General features: G+C 28.8%; 1 protein-coding gene across 1 annotated transcript in view; it reads right to left on the bottom strand.

Moving 5' to 3' along the window:
- The window catches only part of LOC129988525 (cytochrome P450 4C1-like), a 38,505-nt gene that overhangs the window by 15,230 nt on the left and 1,218 nt on the right, over positions 1-22,057 (bottom strand). The window contains exons 2-9 of the mRNA XM_056096770.1: positions 21,781-22,026; positions 18,535-18,647; positions 15,550-15,635; positions 12,908-13,098; positions 11,194-11,263; positions 7,549-7,675; positions 2,955-3,146; positions 670-843 (exon numbers count right to left, since the gene is read on the bottom strand). Of these exons, the coding sequence (XP_055952745.1) occupies positions 670-843; positions 2,955-3,146; positions 7,549-7,675; positions 11,194-11,263; positions 12,908-13,098; positions 15,550-15,635; positions 18,535-18,647; positions 21,781-22,026 (1,199 nt within the window). The remainder of the gene's footprint in view (positions 1-669; positions 844-2,954; positions 3,147-7,548; positions 7,676-11,193; positions 11,264-12,907; positions 13,099-15,549; positions 15,636-18,534; positions 18,648-21,780; positions 22,027-22,057) is intronic.

Genomic DNA, 22,057 nt, shown 5'->3' with positions numbered 1-22,057 from the left:
AGCTCTCTCTCGGCCGGCAAGCGCGATGTGATGAGATGAATTAAGTTTATCTTTTGAGAAAAAATAAGTTCGATAATTTAATCTCAAAGCGAATCAAATAAATTGATATAACATTTCCTTCTGGACTGCACATCGTCAATAGACTTCAACAATATCACTGAAAAAAGCAGCAGTGTTTAAAAAAGGGCGCACTTCAAAAAATTTTTCTCTGTTACTTGATTAAGAAATTAAGCCGTATTTTTAATTACATTTCAGAAATTGTATGAAAAGCATATCTGATTTTGAATCAACTTCTTCATATCTGGATCATCAACTATGTAAAAGAATAGTGTCATGAAATAATACATGCAACAATAGAAACGATTTGTGATAGAATTTAACAATGAATTATATTACCATAAAGTGCCTTTAAAATATTTTTAAGATCTTGAATGAAAATAAAATGTATGTACTACAAAAAAAATTAGTATCATTGAAAAGACAATATTTCGATTTTTAAAATGATGTAAAAATCAATTTCTCTGCTGAAATATTTGATAAATCTGATGATAACAAAATAAAATTTTGTTACTTGAAGCACGGTTCCAGATTGCAAAAGAACAAAATAAATTTCCTCTTACGTGACTACTTGTCTAAGAACTATCAGAGAATGAAGAATACCTTATTTACCTTGATAACACATTCGAGATATCTCATGTGTGACAGGATTTCTCGTGAAATATCCATGTTTTTTTCGTCTCCGAAAATCGCATCCAACTCTTCATGTACTTGTTTTTGGACTTCTGGATATATTCCTAAACAATATAAAGTCCAACTCATTGCAGCAGCTGTAGTATCTTGTCCCTGAATGCATGAAATATACGATTAGATTAATAAAAAAAATAGATTTTTAGAAAACTTGTCGTGATATAAAATAATTCCATTCAATAAAAACTGATATTAAAGACTATACTTTTTGATAAAAGATAATTTTTAAATAGATCATTCTTAAGTATTTTATTTATAGTTAATTTACCACCTTTGCTGGCCAGCTATTTCTCAGAGAATATTGAATACAATTAATTTCATTTAAATCGCTCAGATATAATTTCATTTCCATTTAGCTAAACCCATGTTGCTTTAATAGACTTAATATTTTCGGTTAATTGTTACATAATCAGTCCCAATTCAAACCATTTTCATAATGCTTTTAGAAACATAAATTTGTGACTCATCTCTATTCTAACATTCGAGATATTGTAAAATTGCTTTTTATTCGTCTTGTAAATTACACGGATATATTTCTTCGTTTACGTTCAACATAGGGAGGAAATCCCAAGATTAAATACCTGATGAAACAAGGAAAGTGAATTGCATTTCAGGTCAGCAAATTAAACTACTGTTGAAAAAAATTGTAGAAAAAAAAAGAATAAAACCATTTAAGAGATTGCAAAAAAAAATATGATCGATTATTAATTTGATATTAATAAAAAATTAATTGATTGAATTTTGCAACAATATAAAATCTATTGTGGTGCAGTAGTATTTTCCGAAGTTATCACAGAAATAAAAGCCAAAATTCAGCTGAACTTAATTAAAATTCCAGTTAAAAATTAAAAGAAAGCACGCATATTTCCACCCTTTAAGTTATATATGTATTAAGTTTCGTAACTCTAAATAATATGGTCTGGTCTGGAGAAAGCTAACACACACTCATACAGGCAGACACATATTCACCTTTATTATTAATATAACTTATCATATGTATTTTGAAATTTTAAACTCTTTCTCTCTAAAATTATTATATGGTCACACGTCTAACCTACTAACTAATAATTAATATCTTTCAATATAAAAACACTATATTTTTACAGATAATATAATATTACGTTACAGATGATATAATATTATGATACAGATGGTATACAGTTGATATAATACAAATCTTGATTCGTTTTGTGAAATTGCTCGCAGAATTAAGAACCTAAACATACTTAAATATGTCCATAGCAGAGAAATAATTTGCTTTTCACTTCGAAAAAGAATCGAAATACAAATATATTTTTCAGTTGTATCAGTGAATTTTTATTCTCCAAATTTCCAGAAATATTCATGTTCAAGAATTTAAAAATAAGCTCCTTGGGAAATATACAATTATTTCGCTGCAAATTAATCTACAAACTAAACTATGGATAATCTTAGCCATTACATTCTTGAGCTTCGTCGCTAATCGGATGCTCGAGAAAATAGACAGTAATGTAATTAATTCATTGAGCAAAATTTTGTCGCATTACAAACTAAGGCCAGCTTGTATATTTTTTATTACAATATAATTACTTTTTTCATTTCTGTCTTAAAAATACGAAAAGCATACTTATCATTTGATTTATTGTTTTTCTGTTTTCATAAGGCGGACAATTTATTCAATAAATCTGTAATAATATACAAAATTCGGATGAAATGGTTCAAAAATCGTTTATAAAAGTTTATCTCCAAATGCAGTTTCCATGTTTTCACAACCAGATAATAACCACTTGTATGGAATCGCAATTTTATTAAATTAATCGAAATACTAATAATCAAGCTTTAGAAGTATTATTCTAGTTTATTTTTTAATATTGTTTTAACACAATTGTGGTCCTAATACATTTCAGAGTTCTAATGATAGCTTTATGAGCTTTTATTTACTGCAAATCTTATATATTCATCACCTTCACACAAGATTGATAACTTGCCAATAAAGATTTATAGCACCCAAAATAAATTTTAACTACGAAAATCAATCAAATATATACATATACATGTGTTATTATGTTACTGAAACAATATAGTTATCTCGAATGCACAAATATACAAAATTACAATTATTTTGCTTATCAGGAAGTGGATGTAAAATTGTAGACAAGACCTATTTTGGAAACATGAAAATGTTGAAGTGAAATAAAAGAGCACTGAAATGGAAAATTTTACCTTACCGCCAACATAAATGTGTCAACTTGTTCTATAATATTTTCTTCAGTAAATGATGGATCCTTCAAATGATGTTCCAAAAGTAATTCTAAGAACGGTTTCTGCATTTTCTTTTCCACAGAATATTTACGTGATATAATTTCAGATGTTGGGTTGCATTTTTTATTATTTATTGATTCGATTTTCTGCTTCAAAATCTATAAGATATTCGCAACATTTTAGTAAAGTTATACTTAAAAAGTGCAAGATAATATTATTATAATAACACCTAATGACACAATAATAAGTGAAAGAAGATGCGATGCGTTAAATCAGCTATTCCATTTTTTAGAATGGAACATTATTATACGTCTCATTATTATATGCCTATTTTCATAGTGATATTTTTAAAAAACTTCCTGCTAATATTAAATTTTTCCTTACATTTTGAATTGCCAGAAATTAGCTTCGAATAATTAATCATGATTCAATCATTGGATGGTGCTCTGATTATAAAAATTGTATGTATGGAAGCCAAAATAATCGAATTACGAAATGATGCGTTAAATTAGCTATTTAAATATTTTTAGAATTCGATCTCATTACAATACATCAATTTTAATAGCGCACCTCTTTCTAAACCTTGATCTAAAATTAACCTTCTTCCAGAGAAATTTGGAATTGAAAGTAATTATCATAGATAATTAATGAGAGATTCAACTACTGGATGGAACTCTGATTATTTAAATTGTGCCTTAAGTGGGAAAAATAATCGAAAGATGAATTGATACATTAAATCAGTTGTTCCAAATATTTAGAAATGGAAACTCATTATTATGCATCAGTATTAATGTCTCACCTTTTTTCCTCTTCTTATTTAAATTTTATTTTTTCAGACAAAAATTTTGAATTGAAAGAAATTAGCATCAATAATTCATTTGAGATTCAGCTACTAGATGGACAAATCAATGTTTTCAGAAAGATTTTGAAAAAATTTGATTGCAAGATAAAGAGAGGTTAATCCAGAGACCAGAGAAGGAAAATATATATACTGAAAGACAAAGTATGATTGGATCGATCTTGTTTATTCTTGAAAAGCTTCTGTAGTTATTTAATTAAACTGAAAAGCGTGAAAGTCCGCTATTCATTATTATTTAAACACTAGAAAACAAAATATAATCTGAAATTTTCTTAAAGATAATTTTTAAAAGATCACTTCACAATATATATTCAGATAAAATTATCAATTTTAGAATAAATTTTTATTTTATAATAAAAATGTGGAATTTATTTTATCTTTTATTTAATAATTTCTTTTCATCTATATCTTTGAATACACTTCCACCAATTGACAATTACTGAGATATATACAAATTGATTTATAAAGACATATACAGTTTCAGTGTAATATAAATCAGGAACAATGTAAGATATCATATTTCACTTGTAAAAGAAATGTATGGGGTAATTTTAAGTTTTATTAGAGACAGTTGCAAGTGCTCTATGTGTGATCCCTTCGAAGGGGCGTGCACTTTCTTTCTGGACATTGCACAGAAAAAATGTATCTTATGGGTATCACGCATGTGGTTCACAGTCAATTTAGGATTTTTTCTTCCCCAAAAGGGAACTGTGCATATGTACCTTCCCACTGACATGAAATGTTGCTTCATCAATGAAAACAAAGTGATCGTCATTTTCAAAACAAAGTTGCATATCGGTTCACATTTCAAAGCTCTTTTTTTTTTTTTTTTTTTTTTGTTAAAGTTATTTAGATTTTTTAACACTTTAACTTCGTTTGGAACCTTTTTCAGCTTTTTTCTCAAAATTCTCCAGACGGTGAGCTAAGAAATCATCATTTTACGATGCACACTCTGCTTTGATTTTTCAGGGTTTCGTTGAAGGACGACTTCTTGCGATAAGTCAGTCATCTTGGAGTTATATCTTTGCACAAACAGCCCGTAGTTATAAAGTTTTCATGCCATTGTTGGACACATTTTCTAATTGGAACTTCTTTTCCGAATTATAATCGAAAATGTCATTGTAGAACAGTTGCCGATTCCATTTTGCTCAATTGAGGAACACAAAAAAAAACATTCACCACTGCAGATGCCGCCATTTCGACTGACTACATGCTGCTGCGTATGTGACTTCTGTTAAGGGCGGGACACAAACTTTAAAAGTACAATTTACCTTCCGATTCGCTAAGGTGGCTGTTGTCTTTGACTATTACTGTTATCTAGCAATAAGTTGTATACCATTGGTTTTGTCTCATCTGACAAAATAATAATTTTTTATTGCTCTTTCTTATCGACATATCTTCTTGGATACTTCTATGGCAAATGCTCAATTTCATCGTATAACGGCGAGTATTGAGTGTCTATTTCTCAGCTTTTCTTAATGGTGGATTGGGTCTCAAATTTGATTCTAATCTAGAATTACATACATAAAACATAAAAACTTAGATATTGATTGCCATATGCAGAATCAAAGTTAGCTTTTAATGAAGCCGCCAGTGTCGCTTTCATGATGTTTTTTTATATCTAAGATATCTTGAATCAGATCCAATCAAATGGCCACGCTTTGTGGATAGACCTTCCTCATAACTTACTTGAAAATCAAGCAACTATAAATGATGTGAGAAGCAATGACTTGATCAAGAACATTTGGGCAGTTTGTTAATATCTCATAGAACAGGTTTTGGCGGAGAGGGAAATCTCACTATGAAGTGCTATATTCAAGAAGAAATTACAAAAACACCAGTTTATAAATACTTTCAAGAATCATCCACAGACAAATCTTGCTTTGTGTGATGCACGACATCCTTTTTGCAGTTTATTTATCATCAGTCTTTTTCACTTGAATTCGGTCCATGATCTAAAAGTCAGTACTACATTGTTAGCGTTAGATTTCTCCGGTATTTCTTTAGACAGAGAATCCGCTAACTCATTTCCCTTAATCCTTCCATGAGTATTGTTAATGTTCAGATAGATTCAGGATCTTTCGTTAAAAAATTACTTTATTTTCCTGGTCAAAGTTTAATCTTTCTAGGAACATAAGTTCGACATAAGAGTTAGTATTTATTATCATAGAAGAGTTTGTTTTCGCTAAGAAGACCCCCCCCCCTTTTAACAGTTTGAATGCTTTTTTGCTTGCTTTTTTTTTCATCTAAATAATGCTTTTTTTTCATCTATTTCCAGATTGAATTTCTTGACAAATAGATTAAAAAGGAAAATTTATTTTTCAGTAATTAAATATCTATTAGAAAACAACCAAAAAAATATTCAGTACATCTGAAGCAACAGTGCGATAAGCTTTAATTTCATGAATTCGAGGAATGATTTAAATTTCTTGACCCGTCCAAATCTCTTTCTTGACTTTTCATCAAAAATAATACTAAAATATGTTAAACCTGGCAAAATTCATTCTTTCATAATTGATTTTATATTACATTCGTAATAAACTTTTGATAATTGTAATATACTTTTTAATGAAAAGTTTGATTTCTCTATGTTAATTTTTTATTTAAATTTCTTTTAAAATTTCCTCAATTACTGTATTTTTCAATTTATGAGGACTCAATTTATTATTCAATTTACATTCGTCAATTTAGAATCATAAAACCAATACAAAATTTAATCCATCTTCTCACAGTGCTTTTACAATATCATTTTCACCTGAACATGGATAGTCAAACAATGATATTAGCAACAAAAATATGGAATATCATCATAAGTTCTGGAATCATTGTTTCTGTGGATTCATTGCTTTCAAGGCAAAATTTTAGTGACATAATAAATATTATTTTTATTTCAAAATTTTGATCTTTGAAATAATAAATATATGATAACTGATTTTAGGGCAGATTGAATATAAATTAATACATTAACAGTGCACTTAAAATGGAAATTAACACTTAAAATGGCAATTCTATTAAATGAAGAATATAATGGAAAGAGATAATAGAATTCAATAGCATGACAAACATTTTAAAGTATTAATTAATATCATAAGAGTAATCTGTTATATATTTGTCCTATACCAAAGTTATATATCAATATAGTGCCAATCAATTTAATGCAGATCTTCTGGTTCTGCATTAAAACCCTATTCGGTTAGGCATGGGTTCTACAAAACACTGAAGGATATTTAAGTGAAAACAAATAAAGTTTGTTAGTGAAGAAGATGACTGTCTTTCGTTCTTTAAGATCCAAACTTTCCTTCTAAGCTTTAGCTTAGTTAGCTTAGAAATCGATTTTGAAATGCCCACTGACGGCAATAAAACTTCGAGTCATGGCACGAAGACAACTTTTAACAGTTTTGGCATTATTATCTTATTGTTTGGAATTATTATTGTCTAAAAAATGATTCTTTATATTGTAGACGGATTTGTTTTCACTGAAGATTAATGATAATCCATAAAGTTCATTTCTTCTTTACAACCAACTTGTAAAGTTGTAACTTACAACTTTCTTCTTTTCAAACAAATATACAAAAGAGTTGTACATTAGAAATATGTATTCTCCCAAACTAAATAACTTAGTAAATGAAAATAAATAAAAATTTTCTAACTCTTGCATCTTTCTTTAAAGAGAATAAAATATTTATTTTAAAATGATTTACCTTTTTGCTCAAGCCACGGAAAAGACGAACATTAGACTTGAACTTCTTGCCAACTGTTGTCAAATTGAAAATTATATCAGGATACAGCCAGGGGCGCAATGCTCGATACATAACTGCCCCCTCGATTCTGCATTCACAAATTTCAGAATAAGAATTTTTACTATTTGAAGTAATTAAAAACATAACAGGCATGAAAATGTGTACATAATACTTAAATTTGCTTTTATGAAATCAATAAATGTCATACAAAGGAAAGATATATTTACAATCGAAATCATCTTAACTTCTCAATGCTGGTGATAAAATTTTGAAAATCTCTCTATATAAAACGTTGGCGTACGGGGCTCAAAAATCGAACTTATTACTTATTGTCAAATGGCAATATAATCATTCAAGCACAGCCGGCGTCCTGGCATAGGGGTAGCGCGTTTTCTCCGTGATCTGGACGTCCCGGGTTCGAGTTCCGGTTTGGCATGGTTGTTCTTACGTTGTACGATGTGTGAATGTGCCCTCCTGAAAAAGAGCTTGTGCAAGCGAATGAGTGATGCGTGCGTAGCAAAGTCGTACTGTTGGTTCTAGTTGGCGCTGCTATAAAAACAAGAGACACTCCCCCTCCGGTTTAAAAAGCTGTTTCCATAACAGCGGGCTTGTTTGTGGCAACTGCCATAAGAAACAACAACGAATTGCTTTTACAAATCATTCAATACGTAGTAGGAGTTTTATTTCGAAATATATATTCGCTTTTTTTTTCAGTATACTGTTTTTATTGAATTCATGTGCTTTAATGGTATTAAACAACTAGATGGAATATTTTTTAAAAGAAATGCATCCCATGTTAATAATTTAAGAGCCTAAAAAGTTAAAAATTAGGGCAAACAAATTGATCGCCAAAGGTGGCTAATGAGCTATATTTGTACATAAAGAATTAAATGAACATATACATAAAGAATTAAATGAACATATTAAAGAACATATAATAAAAACTGGTTATAAATTATCACTTCTTACTCTCTTCCTCTCAATGACAAGATTTATTCTTTTCATATGTACACTGAACTTTATTAGTTCCGGTTTTGAAACGTATTATCAGTTAATCTAATAATATATCTGTACTTACAATATACAACATTCAACAATAAATAAGTAACGAAAACAATAATAATATTTTGTTCATAATATTAATCCAAATATCATTATTATGTTAGAGAATGTTTAATAAGTTTATGTATTATATATATGCACATTATATATTTTTTTAAGTTCTATAACAAAGAGAGTCATTGTTTTATAACAATGATTTATTGTGTGATAAATACAACTAAATATTCAATGAACTCTTAGATTCATTGAATGTATTGAGATTGAATGTATTCATTGAATGTATTGAGATGAATGTACTCTTAGATCATTAAATTCATTATGTTGATTAAAAAAATTTACTTAGTTAAAGTAATAAATTTAAAAATAATATTTAATTTTTCTTTCTTGAAAACATGTCATTTCAAAACAATTTGGATAAAAAGCATTAGCGCTGAAAATTTTATAATTTTTAGTCTAACTGCTTTGATATCTCAGCATATAGTCAGAAGTAAGTAAATTTGCATTAAATTTTAAAGAAATCATAATAAAGAATTTAAAAAATCAGTAAGCAAATTAGTCCAATAATTAATAAAAAGTTAATAGAAAAAATGCAGAAATTGTTCGTGCCATGTCATTATAACTTATGAAGCATATATATAATTTCAAATATATAAATGTTACATGATTTAGTGTCATGACATATCATCATTATCTGAGACAAAACAAATCAAATTAGAGGAGGGGAGAAGGTCATAGCAGTGAAAACACCTTATTCTTGGGGAAACTTTTAGAAAAAGATTGATTTATTTCACTTCTTGCTTTAACTATCTAAGAGAGCTTGTCTAATTTAGAAATACTTACGAACTCTTCTGAAAATGAATCAATTAAGATAAAAGAAAAATTCAATAAAATATTAACCCCTCTAGTGCCAGTGACATTTATAGACGCTTAATTTTACAGCAGTTTCCTGCGATATATCTCGTAAATAGCAGTGAAAGAGTAAAATATATATTTTCACCCAGTAATGTAGTTAGTGAAAATCATTTTTGAAGCATGTTATTTTATTTTGTATTTGACATTACCATGCTGCTTTTCCACCGTCATGTGCAAATTGTGATGTTGATATGACTGAACATAATGAACAAAAATATTGTTTTCTACTGAGAAAAAATAATTATTATTCTTAGTTTGGTAGCCATATTCTGGAATCAAATACATGAATAAGCTTTTATTAGACACATTATAAAAGGCATAATTGCGATAACAGAAAAGAAGGTTTTATGTTTTATATTGTGAACTCTGCCGTTAATAAATTTCATGTTTCATTTTGTCCAATATCTTTCTAGTTATTTTTTTCTGTATTGCCGATTTTTTATGAAAATTTTTTCAGTTAGATATTACGGAATTACATTAATGTACATCTCTGTTAGAATTTAACAAAAAAAAATGAAGAATACAATATTTTAAAATATTATTTTTAAAATATTTTTTTATTCTTTTTGCGTCATTCGTATTAAAAGCACTTTCAGAAACATGGAGTCAAGGACTCCAAAAATAATAACAAAAACCATGAAAAAGAATAACTCGGTTATATGCATGTTTTCAGACACTTTTGCCAACATACTGCTGAAAGAACAACTTGACTGTATTGAGGTGATGATAGCACTAAAAGCTTCGTTTCATTAAATTTCGATAAAAAAAAGTTAGAGACGATTCTATATATTAGATAATATACAAACATTTTCCTTGCGATAAAGGATAGCACAAAAAGATCCATTGGCAAGCAATGTCTCTTGTTCACAGGTGCATATGTGCAGATCTATTTCTTTGAGAAGTCAACAAATGAAAATGGACGAGAAAAATTTACTTACGCTGCACAGAACACTGCACGATCAATATATTGATGATGGAGGGTGACAAGTTATAATATGAAAGGATTCGTTTAAATATTTCCTTTCAAAACTTCTTTACTTATATTCCGTAAATAATTTTCTTCGTGATTTTCAGTGGCTATTTTCTATTATAACTTCTTATACTATTATTACTATTACTCTCTACAATTAGTTACTAATATTGTTACTATTGTTTTTACTCTCCAATATTACTGTCTGTCATTACTATTTATTTCTAATTTCAACGACTGACCATTTTGCTTTTCTAAACAAAACCTCTTAGTATTTAAACTTAAAACTTTGCATTAATATAATTTTTATAAAATATTGAGATTAATTTTATTATAAATTCATTTTCAGCCAACATGTTTACGAAATCGAAATTATTTTGCACTAATCGATTAGCTGATATTCTGATCATTTTAAAAATAGTCTTCTATCTTCAAGAAGAAATATTCGTACAAAATTTTAAGGCTCTAGGCCATCAAGAAAGTAAATGAAAAATCTATATTTCAAACATGAAATACGTGAAGCAAAATAAAATTATATAGTATAAATTTTTTTTAAAACAGAGAAAACCGCAATATCAGTGCTCCGTACATACAATAATTCATTAACATTGGACATAAGAATAAATAAAATGTTGAATTACAACTCATTTTTAATTACTTACTCATGAAGAGCGTTTGAGTAATCACAATTTCCTCCTATTTGGAAATTCATAGTGACACCCATGGCAGTTTCTGAAATAGGCAGCATTGAATGAGAATAATAAGAAGGCATTTCAATATTTATGGAACAAAATAAAATTCAGCAACATATAATGTAATAATTTAATTGTATTTAGTTGGAGCATATAGTGGACGTCATTTGTAGTGATCACTTCGAATCCACGTCAAAGTGATCATTACATTCCAATAAACAGTACAACCAAAATATCATAGAAATAATCGCAAGGAATATGTCATGGAAAATAGAACGTTCCTGTCCTGTCATTCATTCATTTTAATTAGAAAAACTGACTCCAAATAAAACAAAAACATCGTATAGGTTTAACTTTTAAAACTCTTTTTAAAGTTATTAAACTAACGTATTTTTAAAGTAGTCTAACATTATTTGGATGAAGCTTTCTTATGAAGTGTTCAAAAGGTTCGGCAAGTTATTGGAATAATTATAGCTTCGGTCTTCTGACAAAGCAATATTTCACTCACGTATCCTTTTCTCTTATTTGTGAAACAAGATATTTTCAAAATTGAGTGACCTACAGTATCAAATTTGTAGATACTCGAAGACTAAGATTAAGACCGAGGCTACATATTACACTTGCGAGCAATATTGCATCATAGAGTAATAGGCCGTTCAGAAAAACATCGATAATAGTCTGTTTTTGCAAGGTGGCTATGTGTCGACCGTTCTGTTTAGTACTATATGTGGGAGTAGTTTTTAATATGTGGTTTAGCTTTTCGTAAACCTACTTAAAGTAAGGCAAGAATCACTACTGCTTCAGATAGCATGTAGTACTAGTCGTAATAGAATGATGGCTCCATTTAGTTTTAGAATAAACGATTATATTTTTATACGAAAGAAGTGTATCAGTGTATAAGGTTGAATGAAAAAGATTTGTATACTAAACGACGGAAATAATGCATCTTTTTAATTTCTCTCTCAAGTCAGATCGTTTGAATTGGGGGAAAATGTAAACTGGAATGAAAAATCAGAAGAAGCTTATTCTGTTCAGTGTTCATTTCTGTTTCGTTTTACTGGATGACTCTCGATATATTCACATATGTAAACTTGTTAATATTTTATATAATCCGTATAAGAATTACAAAAAAAGTGACATAAATGTCACAGGCAATGTTCTTGTATGGAGAGGGGGATCTTTAGCAAAAATAAATTACCTCTGTCTACTGCCACATGAAACAGTTTAACTTACAAGAAAAAGACATCCATGTCGGAGGTAATGTTCTTGTACGGAGAGGAGGATCTTTAGTAAAAGCGACTACCTCTATTGCTACATAGAACTCTTAATATTCAAAAATTGCTTGAAAGATTGCTATTGCTTGAATGTAGGCACAATTGTAATATTTTATTTCAGAAGAAGATAACGCTTGACCATTCCTGAGAAATAAACTATAATTGAAATATAACTAGAAAGAAACTATAATTATAATATAAATCCCCAAGTGACGTAAGTATTTTAATCAAATGAACGACACCAAAACACTTTAACTTCTGGCATAATTTCATATAAAAATTAAGTGTTGCTTGATTTTTTTTCTCTATATTTTATGATTATATATAAAAATAAACAATTTATATAAAAATTTCTTTTACAATTTCAGAAAAAAAATCCATTAAAGATGAAATAACATTTTTATGCTTACCACAAATAATATCCAAAGCACACAAATGTGACAAAGGTGCTATATCGATCCAAGGTTCATGAATACGAGATTTTATAGTTGAAATCAGAACATTAGCTTGTTTTTGGAATATAGGTATGCAATCATCCAGAATCGAGAAGTGAAATGTTGGCGTTAATAGCTTCCTCTGCTTTCTCCAATCTGTCCCTAAGCTATAAAATATCAAAAAATGCATAACGAACTTCAAAAAGTCTTTGATTCTAAAAGAAATACATTGTTTGTCTTTAATTCCAAACAAAAAATAATAGCTGTATATTACTTAAAGGCCAATCTTTAAGTAATATGTATTTGTGATTTTTAAACATTTATATCCCTTAATGATCTTTTAACTATTTTCATTAATATCGCATTTTCCCTTTTGCACTCGGATGGTGCCTCTCTCTCACCATTCAAGATGGTGCATTATTTTAGCATTTTATTTATTTATTTTTCAATTTTGATTGTTAAAAATGCCTACAGAATGGTAAAAAGATGTAAATTACTTTTTCAGGGAAATTAAACTTAAAAAATTATATATATTTCTTTTCCTGATCAATAAGCAAGTTCTTGTTTTAAGTGAATAATTACCCATCGTATTATTTTTACTAGTGTAAAGGGTTAATCTATTTAATTTATCGCCAATGTAGGTTCCATTGGCCAATTGAATGGATACAAAATGAGAAACAATAAAATATATTATGGACAAATGAGTCGTAGACCATGAAATATATTATTATGTTCATTATTACATGAATTGCATAAAAGTATAATTCATATTGCTGCATGCCACAATCTTTATATTAAGTCAACATATCTTTTTATATCTGTATCGTCAAATGTTGCTGTATTTGATGGTGACAATTTGCTAACAGTTTATTTCATGTCATTTCCATCTTGTAATCTCTTGCTAAAAAAATGTACAAAATCAAAGGGACAAGTTCTGAGCTCAATATTATCCAATCAAAATCTATAACTGCTCCTTTCGAACTGCCTACGGAGTTGAGGCGGCAGAATCAAATGTATTAAGCATTATCAAAATACAATACTAAGCATCAAGATTGCTGTGTTTCTATTGTTTTGCAGTAATTATTTAGCCCCAGAAATACAATTTTGAAGTATGTACAATTTTGAATTTGCGAGTGCAAAATAGCTGTTACCTAAATTTTCTTTATGGATAACTGATGAAAAAAAAATTATTTTCAAAATTTGTCCACCAGTTGAGGTCAGTTTTTCTTATTGAATTAACATAATTATAATAATATTTTAATTTTGATAATATTACAAAATGGCAATTTAATGTACTTTATCTACATAAATTCATTCTTTGAGTTTTTTCTTTGAGTTAGAAATGTTAATGTAAGAGCCTTTTTCCCCTTATGCCCCTTTGGACCATAAAAAGAAATAGAGAAAAAAGTATTAACAACACTTACGTACAAATAAGATTAATATTTGATATAATAACTTTCAATATTCAAGCATATATCAAAACGGTGGACCTAATTTCTGACCCTTTCTTTGAAGAATGTTCCTGCAAATTATGTGAAAAGGAATTTTAAAGTTTCTTTTCAATTTTCTTTTAAGAAATGTCTATTACAGAAAAAGAAATGTCTATTCATTTTCTATAATCACAATTTAATTACGCTGGTAGTCCAGGTTGTTCTCTTAAATGTCAGCGTCCTCCATTTCTTTTGAACTATATGATTAATTCATTGAGCAAGATTTTCTATTGTGAAAATATTGTGCTCTTGTTTTCTTTCATGGAAAATGCAGGTTATCAATGAATTAAAGAACTTGTTAGGAAGCCAAAATAAAATTCCAGACCAGTGAGGAGATTAAAAAGAATTCTAAGGTCCATCTGACATCATTGGCGACAACATTTTCCAGGAAGAGATAGCAACGTTTTCCACAAATATGACAATTATTGAATCTTCACCGCGATTATGTCGAAAAGCAAAGAGGGTTACTCATAACTTTTGATAAAAAGTTCAGTTTCCTCCACTATTGTTCTTTTTAATACTCCATCAAAGTTTGGAAAAAAAACTCAGATATATTTAGTAGTAAAAGTTGTATCCCTTGTTCAAGCATAAATCTTTGTTCGTTTTTTCTTATATCAGCTTAAATTCATCCCATTCACCAGATCATTGGTATAAAGCGAGAAAATATAATGCATCAAAACTTATATATTCGCTTCTCCTCATTTTTCTTGGAAGTTAATGTAAAGCGTGACATAATATAGAACAAAGGAGGAAAATAGTGAGAACACAAACCCAAGAGGAATTCGGGAAAACCTAAAAATAATTAAACATTTGTGAAAACTCTTCGCATTGTTGTTACGTTATGTACGATATCATGTGGGTTCAATTTAATAACGCTTATTTTAAATTAATCTCTCAATTACGCACTCTTCGGCTATTTAGGAATTATTCTTAATACATTATTGATATTTGGAACGAATTTGTAAACAAAATATAAAATAGAGTACATAATATCTGAATCTAAAATTACATGTTTGATGGTTTATATCATATGTGGAAAAAAGAAATAATTTAAAAAAGACAGAAAGAAATGTAAAAAAAGATATTTGCTCGATCGAAAAAAATATCAAAAGAATACTGCTGACAAACCTTGTTACGAGTCCATTACCAATCGCTGGTCGTATGAAAATATATTCCCCGCTTTTATTAATAAGCTCTGGACTGCTCAAAACAGCCTGAAACATATTTATTAATTTAAAACATAAGAACTCCAATTAAAAAAGATATATTCTTCACAATATATATAATTTACCATCAGTATGTGTCTTGTAACTGAAGATTCATATTAATAAGATAATTTATATAGTATCTGATTCGGACAATAAATCAATATTTAAATCTTGTTTCTCTTAGTTCGAGTCCCATTATCAACATATATTACGAAATAAGATGGATAATGGATAAGCTTTGATTCTATGTACTGTACAATAGTTAAAAACATTTATTTGAAAAAGTGCATTCTTCAAGAAATAATAAATTCAGATTTAAAAATAATAAATGAAAGTTTTCAATAGGCGCTCCTGCTACACACATCAGTCAAGAAAGTGAAGTGTTTATAGTCACACCCTCTAGCATGTTTCTATGAATCAGTGGAGGGTTATCTATTTTACAGCTGTCTAGACCACTGGAATAAGAGGGGTGCGCGATCTAGATTAAAATATGTTAATTGCCTAATTAGTGTGTGTGTTGTAAATTAGAATTTAGCAATTAATATAGTAAAGCTATATATATCCTGATTTTTTTTTTTGAACATATTTTTCATATTTTGAACATTTTTTTTTCCTACATATTTACAGACTCTTTTAAGAGACACTTACATTTTATAAAAATGTGGTTAAATTCTTAAAACTGAGGTTATAATGTAACAAAAGTTGTTGAAAGAATAAACATTAATTGCTTATTACAAAAGTTAAATAATTAAAATGGTAAAAAATAGTTAAATAATTTAAAATGTTTTAAAAAGTACGTAAAAAGTAAAAAAAAAATATATCAAACAATGTTTTTACGATTCTTTATGGTACGAGATTCAATAATTAAAAGTAAGAAACCTAAAGATAAATTAATAGCGCTATTTGAAGTGGACATTACTTCATAGATACGTTTAATATAATACCGGGTTTACACTCAGCCAGTCATAAGACGGCCAGTAGGAAAAGCATGAACAGAAAAGGACTGATTTATGTTTACCATAATTTCATAAGATAGATTTAGGCATTCCATGCTTGGCTATAAATTGCCGTTTTCGCTTTCCTGAATTTTCCTCTTTCACTGCGAATCGTATTGAAATGATGAATATTTACACAAAGAAACGTGATAAAATAAATAGAAAGTCAACATAAAATTTAGAAAACCATAGAAAAAATGGCAAATAAAAAAATAGCAAATAAAATAGTAAATAATTTGTTCTTTCTGATGCAAATAATTATAGCATCACAAAGAACAAAGAGCAAAAAAATGCCGCAATTAATCGATGATAATTGATTAATTTTTTCTCGTCAAAAAAACGCCAAATTCTGCAAACACTGTAAGAAAAAAAATACAATACAGCAGCATGTTGTTGTCTCGTCGGGACAATTACTTGCCAACGACCGAACAGCATTTTTCAGCTTTTCTACGCATGCGCTGCCTACTGTACATCTTATACCTGGCCTAGTATAAACCCGGCATTTACTCATAACAAAAAGCTTAAACAATGAAGCTGTAATATCGCCAAAATAGAAGTCCTGAAATAAATATATTAATTTTATCCTTTAAATTATTATTTGCATCATTTCACTAGCATTATATTACAACTTTGCTGCAAAAATTATCAAATGACAAACTAAAATTGATTCAAATAATATTAATATTTTTTTTAATTAGCCATGGTTTTTATAAAAAACGATCCTTGCACTGAGAGCAATTTGTACAAAATCCTGGGATATTTTAGGACATTCTGAAATGTATGCACACACACAAAAAAAATTATTTAGACCAAAACCTTTATTTAAAGATTTTATTTAATAAAAGAATTTAAGGAATCAAAAGCTATAAAAAAAGACCTTCTGATCAGAGCGACCTTTACATCTATTAAGAGAGTTATAATACAATACACTCTCGAGAATACGGCCTAATGTGGCGGAAAGGCAGACCAGATAACAAAAAAACTGGATAGGCCGGAGTTCTATGAATTCATTTCTCTACCCACCAATTCCGGAAGACAAAGTTTTTATACCAAATGTATTACGAAATACGTATTTTCTCACTTACTGAATACTAAGCCCTACTTTTATCTCAATGAGATTGCAGCCGTGGCCCAGTGAATCATAGAAGTAGTTGCCGGTAACGTGTCGAGTTAAAATTGAAGGCTCAGCATTGGTAATTTATATTCGTTTATATATTACACTGCACGTTTCAAGAATTTGTCATAGAAAAAGTAAGCTGAAAGATATACATTGTTCACATTTTAACATAACTTCTGTAATGCCTAATTTAAATGCAGGAAACATAAATAAAACATTAACGTTAATCGTAAGCCTAGTTCTTAAAGAAAGGGACACAAACTGATTTTATTTTTCACAGGTATGAAAAGGTAACTTTATGATAAGAGTCAGACTTACAGTTTGGGGATTTTGAAAAGTCCTTAATAGATGACTTAATAGACGCTTTGCCTTACGATTTAATTACGATAAATCGTAATTAAATCTAGAAAAACTAGGACGGATAATATAAAAAAAAAACTAGGACGGATAATTAGGAAGCCGGTTAATCGGGAACCGGTTACTCTTGATTGTACTGTAGATATATCCAACAAAATTTTAAATTTGACCCTTTATGTTGTTTAGAGATAAACAAATTGTGAACACAAAATATTTAAAAACAAATTTAGCATAAAATAAAATTAATAATAACTTTATAAAATGCAACATTCAACTAAAGCCTATAATATGATAAAATCTTCAAAGATATTTTTTAAAAAATTTTCAAAAAATCATTTTATTGACAGACATTCTTACAAAGAAAAAAAAATTAGTAAAATATGTGCTAAAAAAACATCTATATTAAAACAGAATTTTTTTTTCTTTTTTTACTCACTTCGACTGCTTCTGCTTTGAAGAAAATGACACATGGTTTAAATAGTAGAAGGAATCTAAATAAACCATTCTTTCCGTATATAAGACACAAACCCATCATTGCTTGAAGTCCACCTAAATTTTGAAAAATGAATACATCACGTAACTTGGCAAACTCAATCATATATAAAAATGTTTTTAGAATGTAAAATTTTATATTATAATCTTCAAAACACAAATGTTTTATTTTGACAATACTTTCCATTGGATTATTTAGACTTTTATCATATTATCTAATATATAGAATCGCCGCTAATTGTTTCATTAGAAAAAGAAGGCGGGTAAAATTTTAACGAAACAAGCACTGGTTGTGATATTTCCTAGAATCGTAGCTTATTCAAACCCTTTTGTAGTGGAACTACAGAAAGTGTGTATTTAAAAGGGCACGCAATGATAGATTGAATATAGCAGTGGCTAATCCACAGCTGAGAAATGTGCCTGTAAAGAAGAAAGGTTTTGGTTCTGTCTTCTACTCACCTTCTTAACTCGTGTAAATTTCAAAATTCTTAAAGTCATGTGCACTTTAGGACAAAAAAAATAATTAACGATTTTTAATGGCTCGATGGAAAAGTTATATTTGTTGAAAGATTTTATTCGGGTGCAAACTTTAATTTTAGCCACTTTTCAATGAAATAAGCAAAGAAGGCAACCATATAGTAGGGCTAAATTAAAATCTTGTCTCAGATTAAAGGTTTAGAAGTAGTAGAAATTTTCATTTCGCTGTAACTTTTTTAGTATTGAAGATAGAAAAATAAATCCAATTAGCCAAATTGGCGTCTCATTAAAACAAACAACTTTTCTATTCAAAAATTTTTGATAGTTGCAATACCTTAGAAGTTAGGAATGGAAAAATGTTTTGTCAAGCCCTAATATTCATAATAACTTGCTGGATCAAGGATTTATGTTGTCAGATATAATAAAGGATATCAGATAGATTATGTTGTCAAATAGATGTAAAGGAATCTAGTTTTACCTTTCAGCTTACGGAGAGGATTATTTTTTTTTTACTTCAGAAAGATTTAACATATGATAATTTTTAGATAATATTTAATTTATTTAATTCAGGGGGTCCAGTTACTGTTGATTACATGCAATTCCTTACATGCTACTTAGAAGAGAAAATTAAAAATATAAAATTTTAATTCTTGTGAAATATCAAAAAAAAATGATAATTTTTGTGATGAATAGTTCCATCACCATAAATTTCCTCCTCATGCAATTTTTTTCACCAGAAGAACCAATTAAGTTATGTTATGTTGGACAACCTTTATTTCTGTAATTTAAGGTCATAAATTTACTTATTCTGTTGATTTAATTCAAATATTTTTTGAAATCTATTTAAAACCAAAACGTAATATCTACATTAGTAATAAAAAATGCTTTTCGGCTTAATGAATTTCCTATTTGATTAATAATCTTTCCCATCTGAAATTAAAATTTTCTGTTTTAAATAAAGGCATAAATTCATTTACTTCAAATAACTTCATACTAATTAGTTTTTTTATTAATTAAACAAAATTCGTTTTAAAAACACGAGGACCAATATATTTAATTTTACAATAAAAATTTAATTTCTAAGTGTTATTGCAATATCTAGGACGGCATTAACAAAAGAAGAAGTTTCGAAAATATTTTGAAAATACTGATGTGCTTAGAGTTTGAAATATGCAACTTCCTTCTAAATATCAGACTGAATCGCGTTTGGTTAATTTTTCGTATTTGTTGTGAAATAAAACACAATAAATGTAATCTGAGATCCAAATAATACAGGGATGGCGAACCATTGGCACGCGTGCCATTGATGGTACGTGACACAATATTTTGGGCACGCCGCCGATCAAAACGGTTTGCATTTTAGTTTAAAATAACAAAGTTCACTATGAAGTATTATGAACAAACGCAGTGTTCCCATTCCATTTAAAAACTGGTACAGATATTTATTACGACTACTTACTATTAAATTCACTTGCTGTGAAAGACATTGATTTGAAAAGAATTGTTTCAGTAACTGATCGTGCTCTAAATATGGTGGGCAAAAAAAAATGGGTTCATTAGTTTATTTCAAACAGACATGGGACATTCGATTCTTGAATTCTAAACTTCACTGCCTTTTTCACCAACAAGTCTTGTGTTCGAAGAGTGGTTTAACATCTCTTGATAATGTAAGGGCGTTAGTCACAAAAATAGCTATCCTCATATAGTTGCATTCTTTAAATAAGCGAAAGTTGGAGTCTGTTGGATGAAGTCAACTAGGTGTATAATGGATTACTAATGTATAATAATGTTCGCTGGTTGAGCAGTGGGAACGAACTTCAAGGATTTGTTGACTGCTTGGAAGAAATCAGACTGATTCTACAGAAGGAGTGGGAATATCAGCTATATCCACAGTTGTTGGATGTTATGTAGCTCTCAAAATTGATGTTTTTACAGACATGTGCCAACATTTCAATGAATTGAACATAACGCTTCAAGGTACAAATAAAACAAATATCGTCATGATGGATTTATTCGCGCTTTTGACGCTGTATTGCATGTTTTAGGAATAATATTATTAAGAAAAACTGCAGTGAATTAGAAAAAAAATTATATCAAAGATTTAGATGGGCATAAGAAACCAGACGAAGAAAAGGTTATTGAAGAATGTATTTTCGTAATTGATTCGTCAATCAAGGAAATTTCATGCAGATTTTCTCAGTTTAAAGTTTTATCGGAAACGCTCAAATTTACCATGGCACGTTAATCCATAAAGGTTCGCCAATCCTGGTCTAATATGTGCTATTTTTAGTCGGTGTCGAAATGCAAGTAAAATTAATTTATTATATCTTAATAATTATTGCCAATTTTGGAGCGAAATTTGATCAATAGATTTTAAAAAGGCTTATTTTATCGATTTATTAAAAAAATCTCGATTTTTGTTATGGGAATTAATTAATAATGTTTATAAACTTGGGAGATCAATTGGCTTGAAACAAAATTTGTCCTTCCGAAAACTTTCCATCGATACCAGTTTTGTGAAGACGCCATAATAAATAACAAAATAATAGAAAGGTCCCATTATTTTTTGTTGGGGATTGTACAATGTAGGATAAATTCCAGTTCCTTTCTTGTAATTACAAATCTCATTAAACATAGGGAAAAGTATAAAGCTTTAGAATTGTGTGCTGGATAGAAATTTTGGAAAATTATTTTACAATATAGGAATACTTACCACACAGAGCAGGGCAAGTAGCATTACAGTTATTGTAAATAGCATTCAAAGCAGAAAAATAAACAATTTGAGGATTGCCTTTAATCCCTGATATTGAGGATGGTCGAAAAATCCCATGACATGGCAGATACTCTTTCACGAAATGTAATAGCTTGTACGTTAAATATGTAATTATAAAAATCTGAATAATCATAAAAACTGGTTTCCATTCTGTATGTTGGAGCATAATTTCAAAAAGGAATGAAGCTGAAAAAAATTTTCAAATAATTAAAACTTG

This window comes from Argiope bruennichi, chromosome 10, assembly GCF_947563725.1.
Source record: "Argiope bruennichi chromosome 10, qqArgBrue1.1, whole genome shotgun sequence".
NCBI classification, from domain to species: Eukaryota; Metazoa; Arthropoda; class Arachnida; order Araneae; family Araneidae; genus Argiope; species Argiope bruennichi.
Note: the sequence above shows the minus strand (reverse complement) of the source record. Positions and strands in the feature narration are given on the sequence as shown.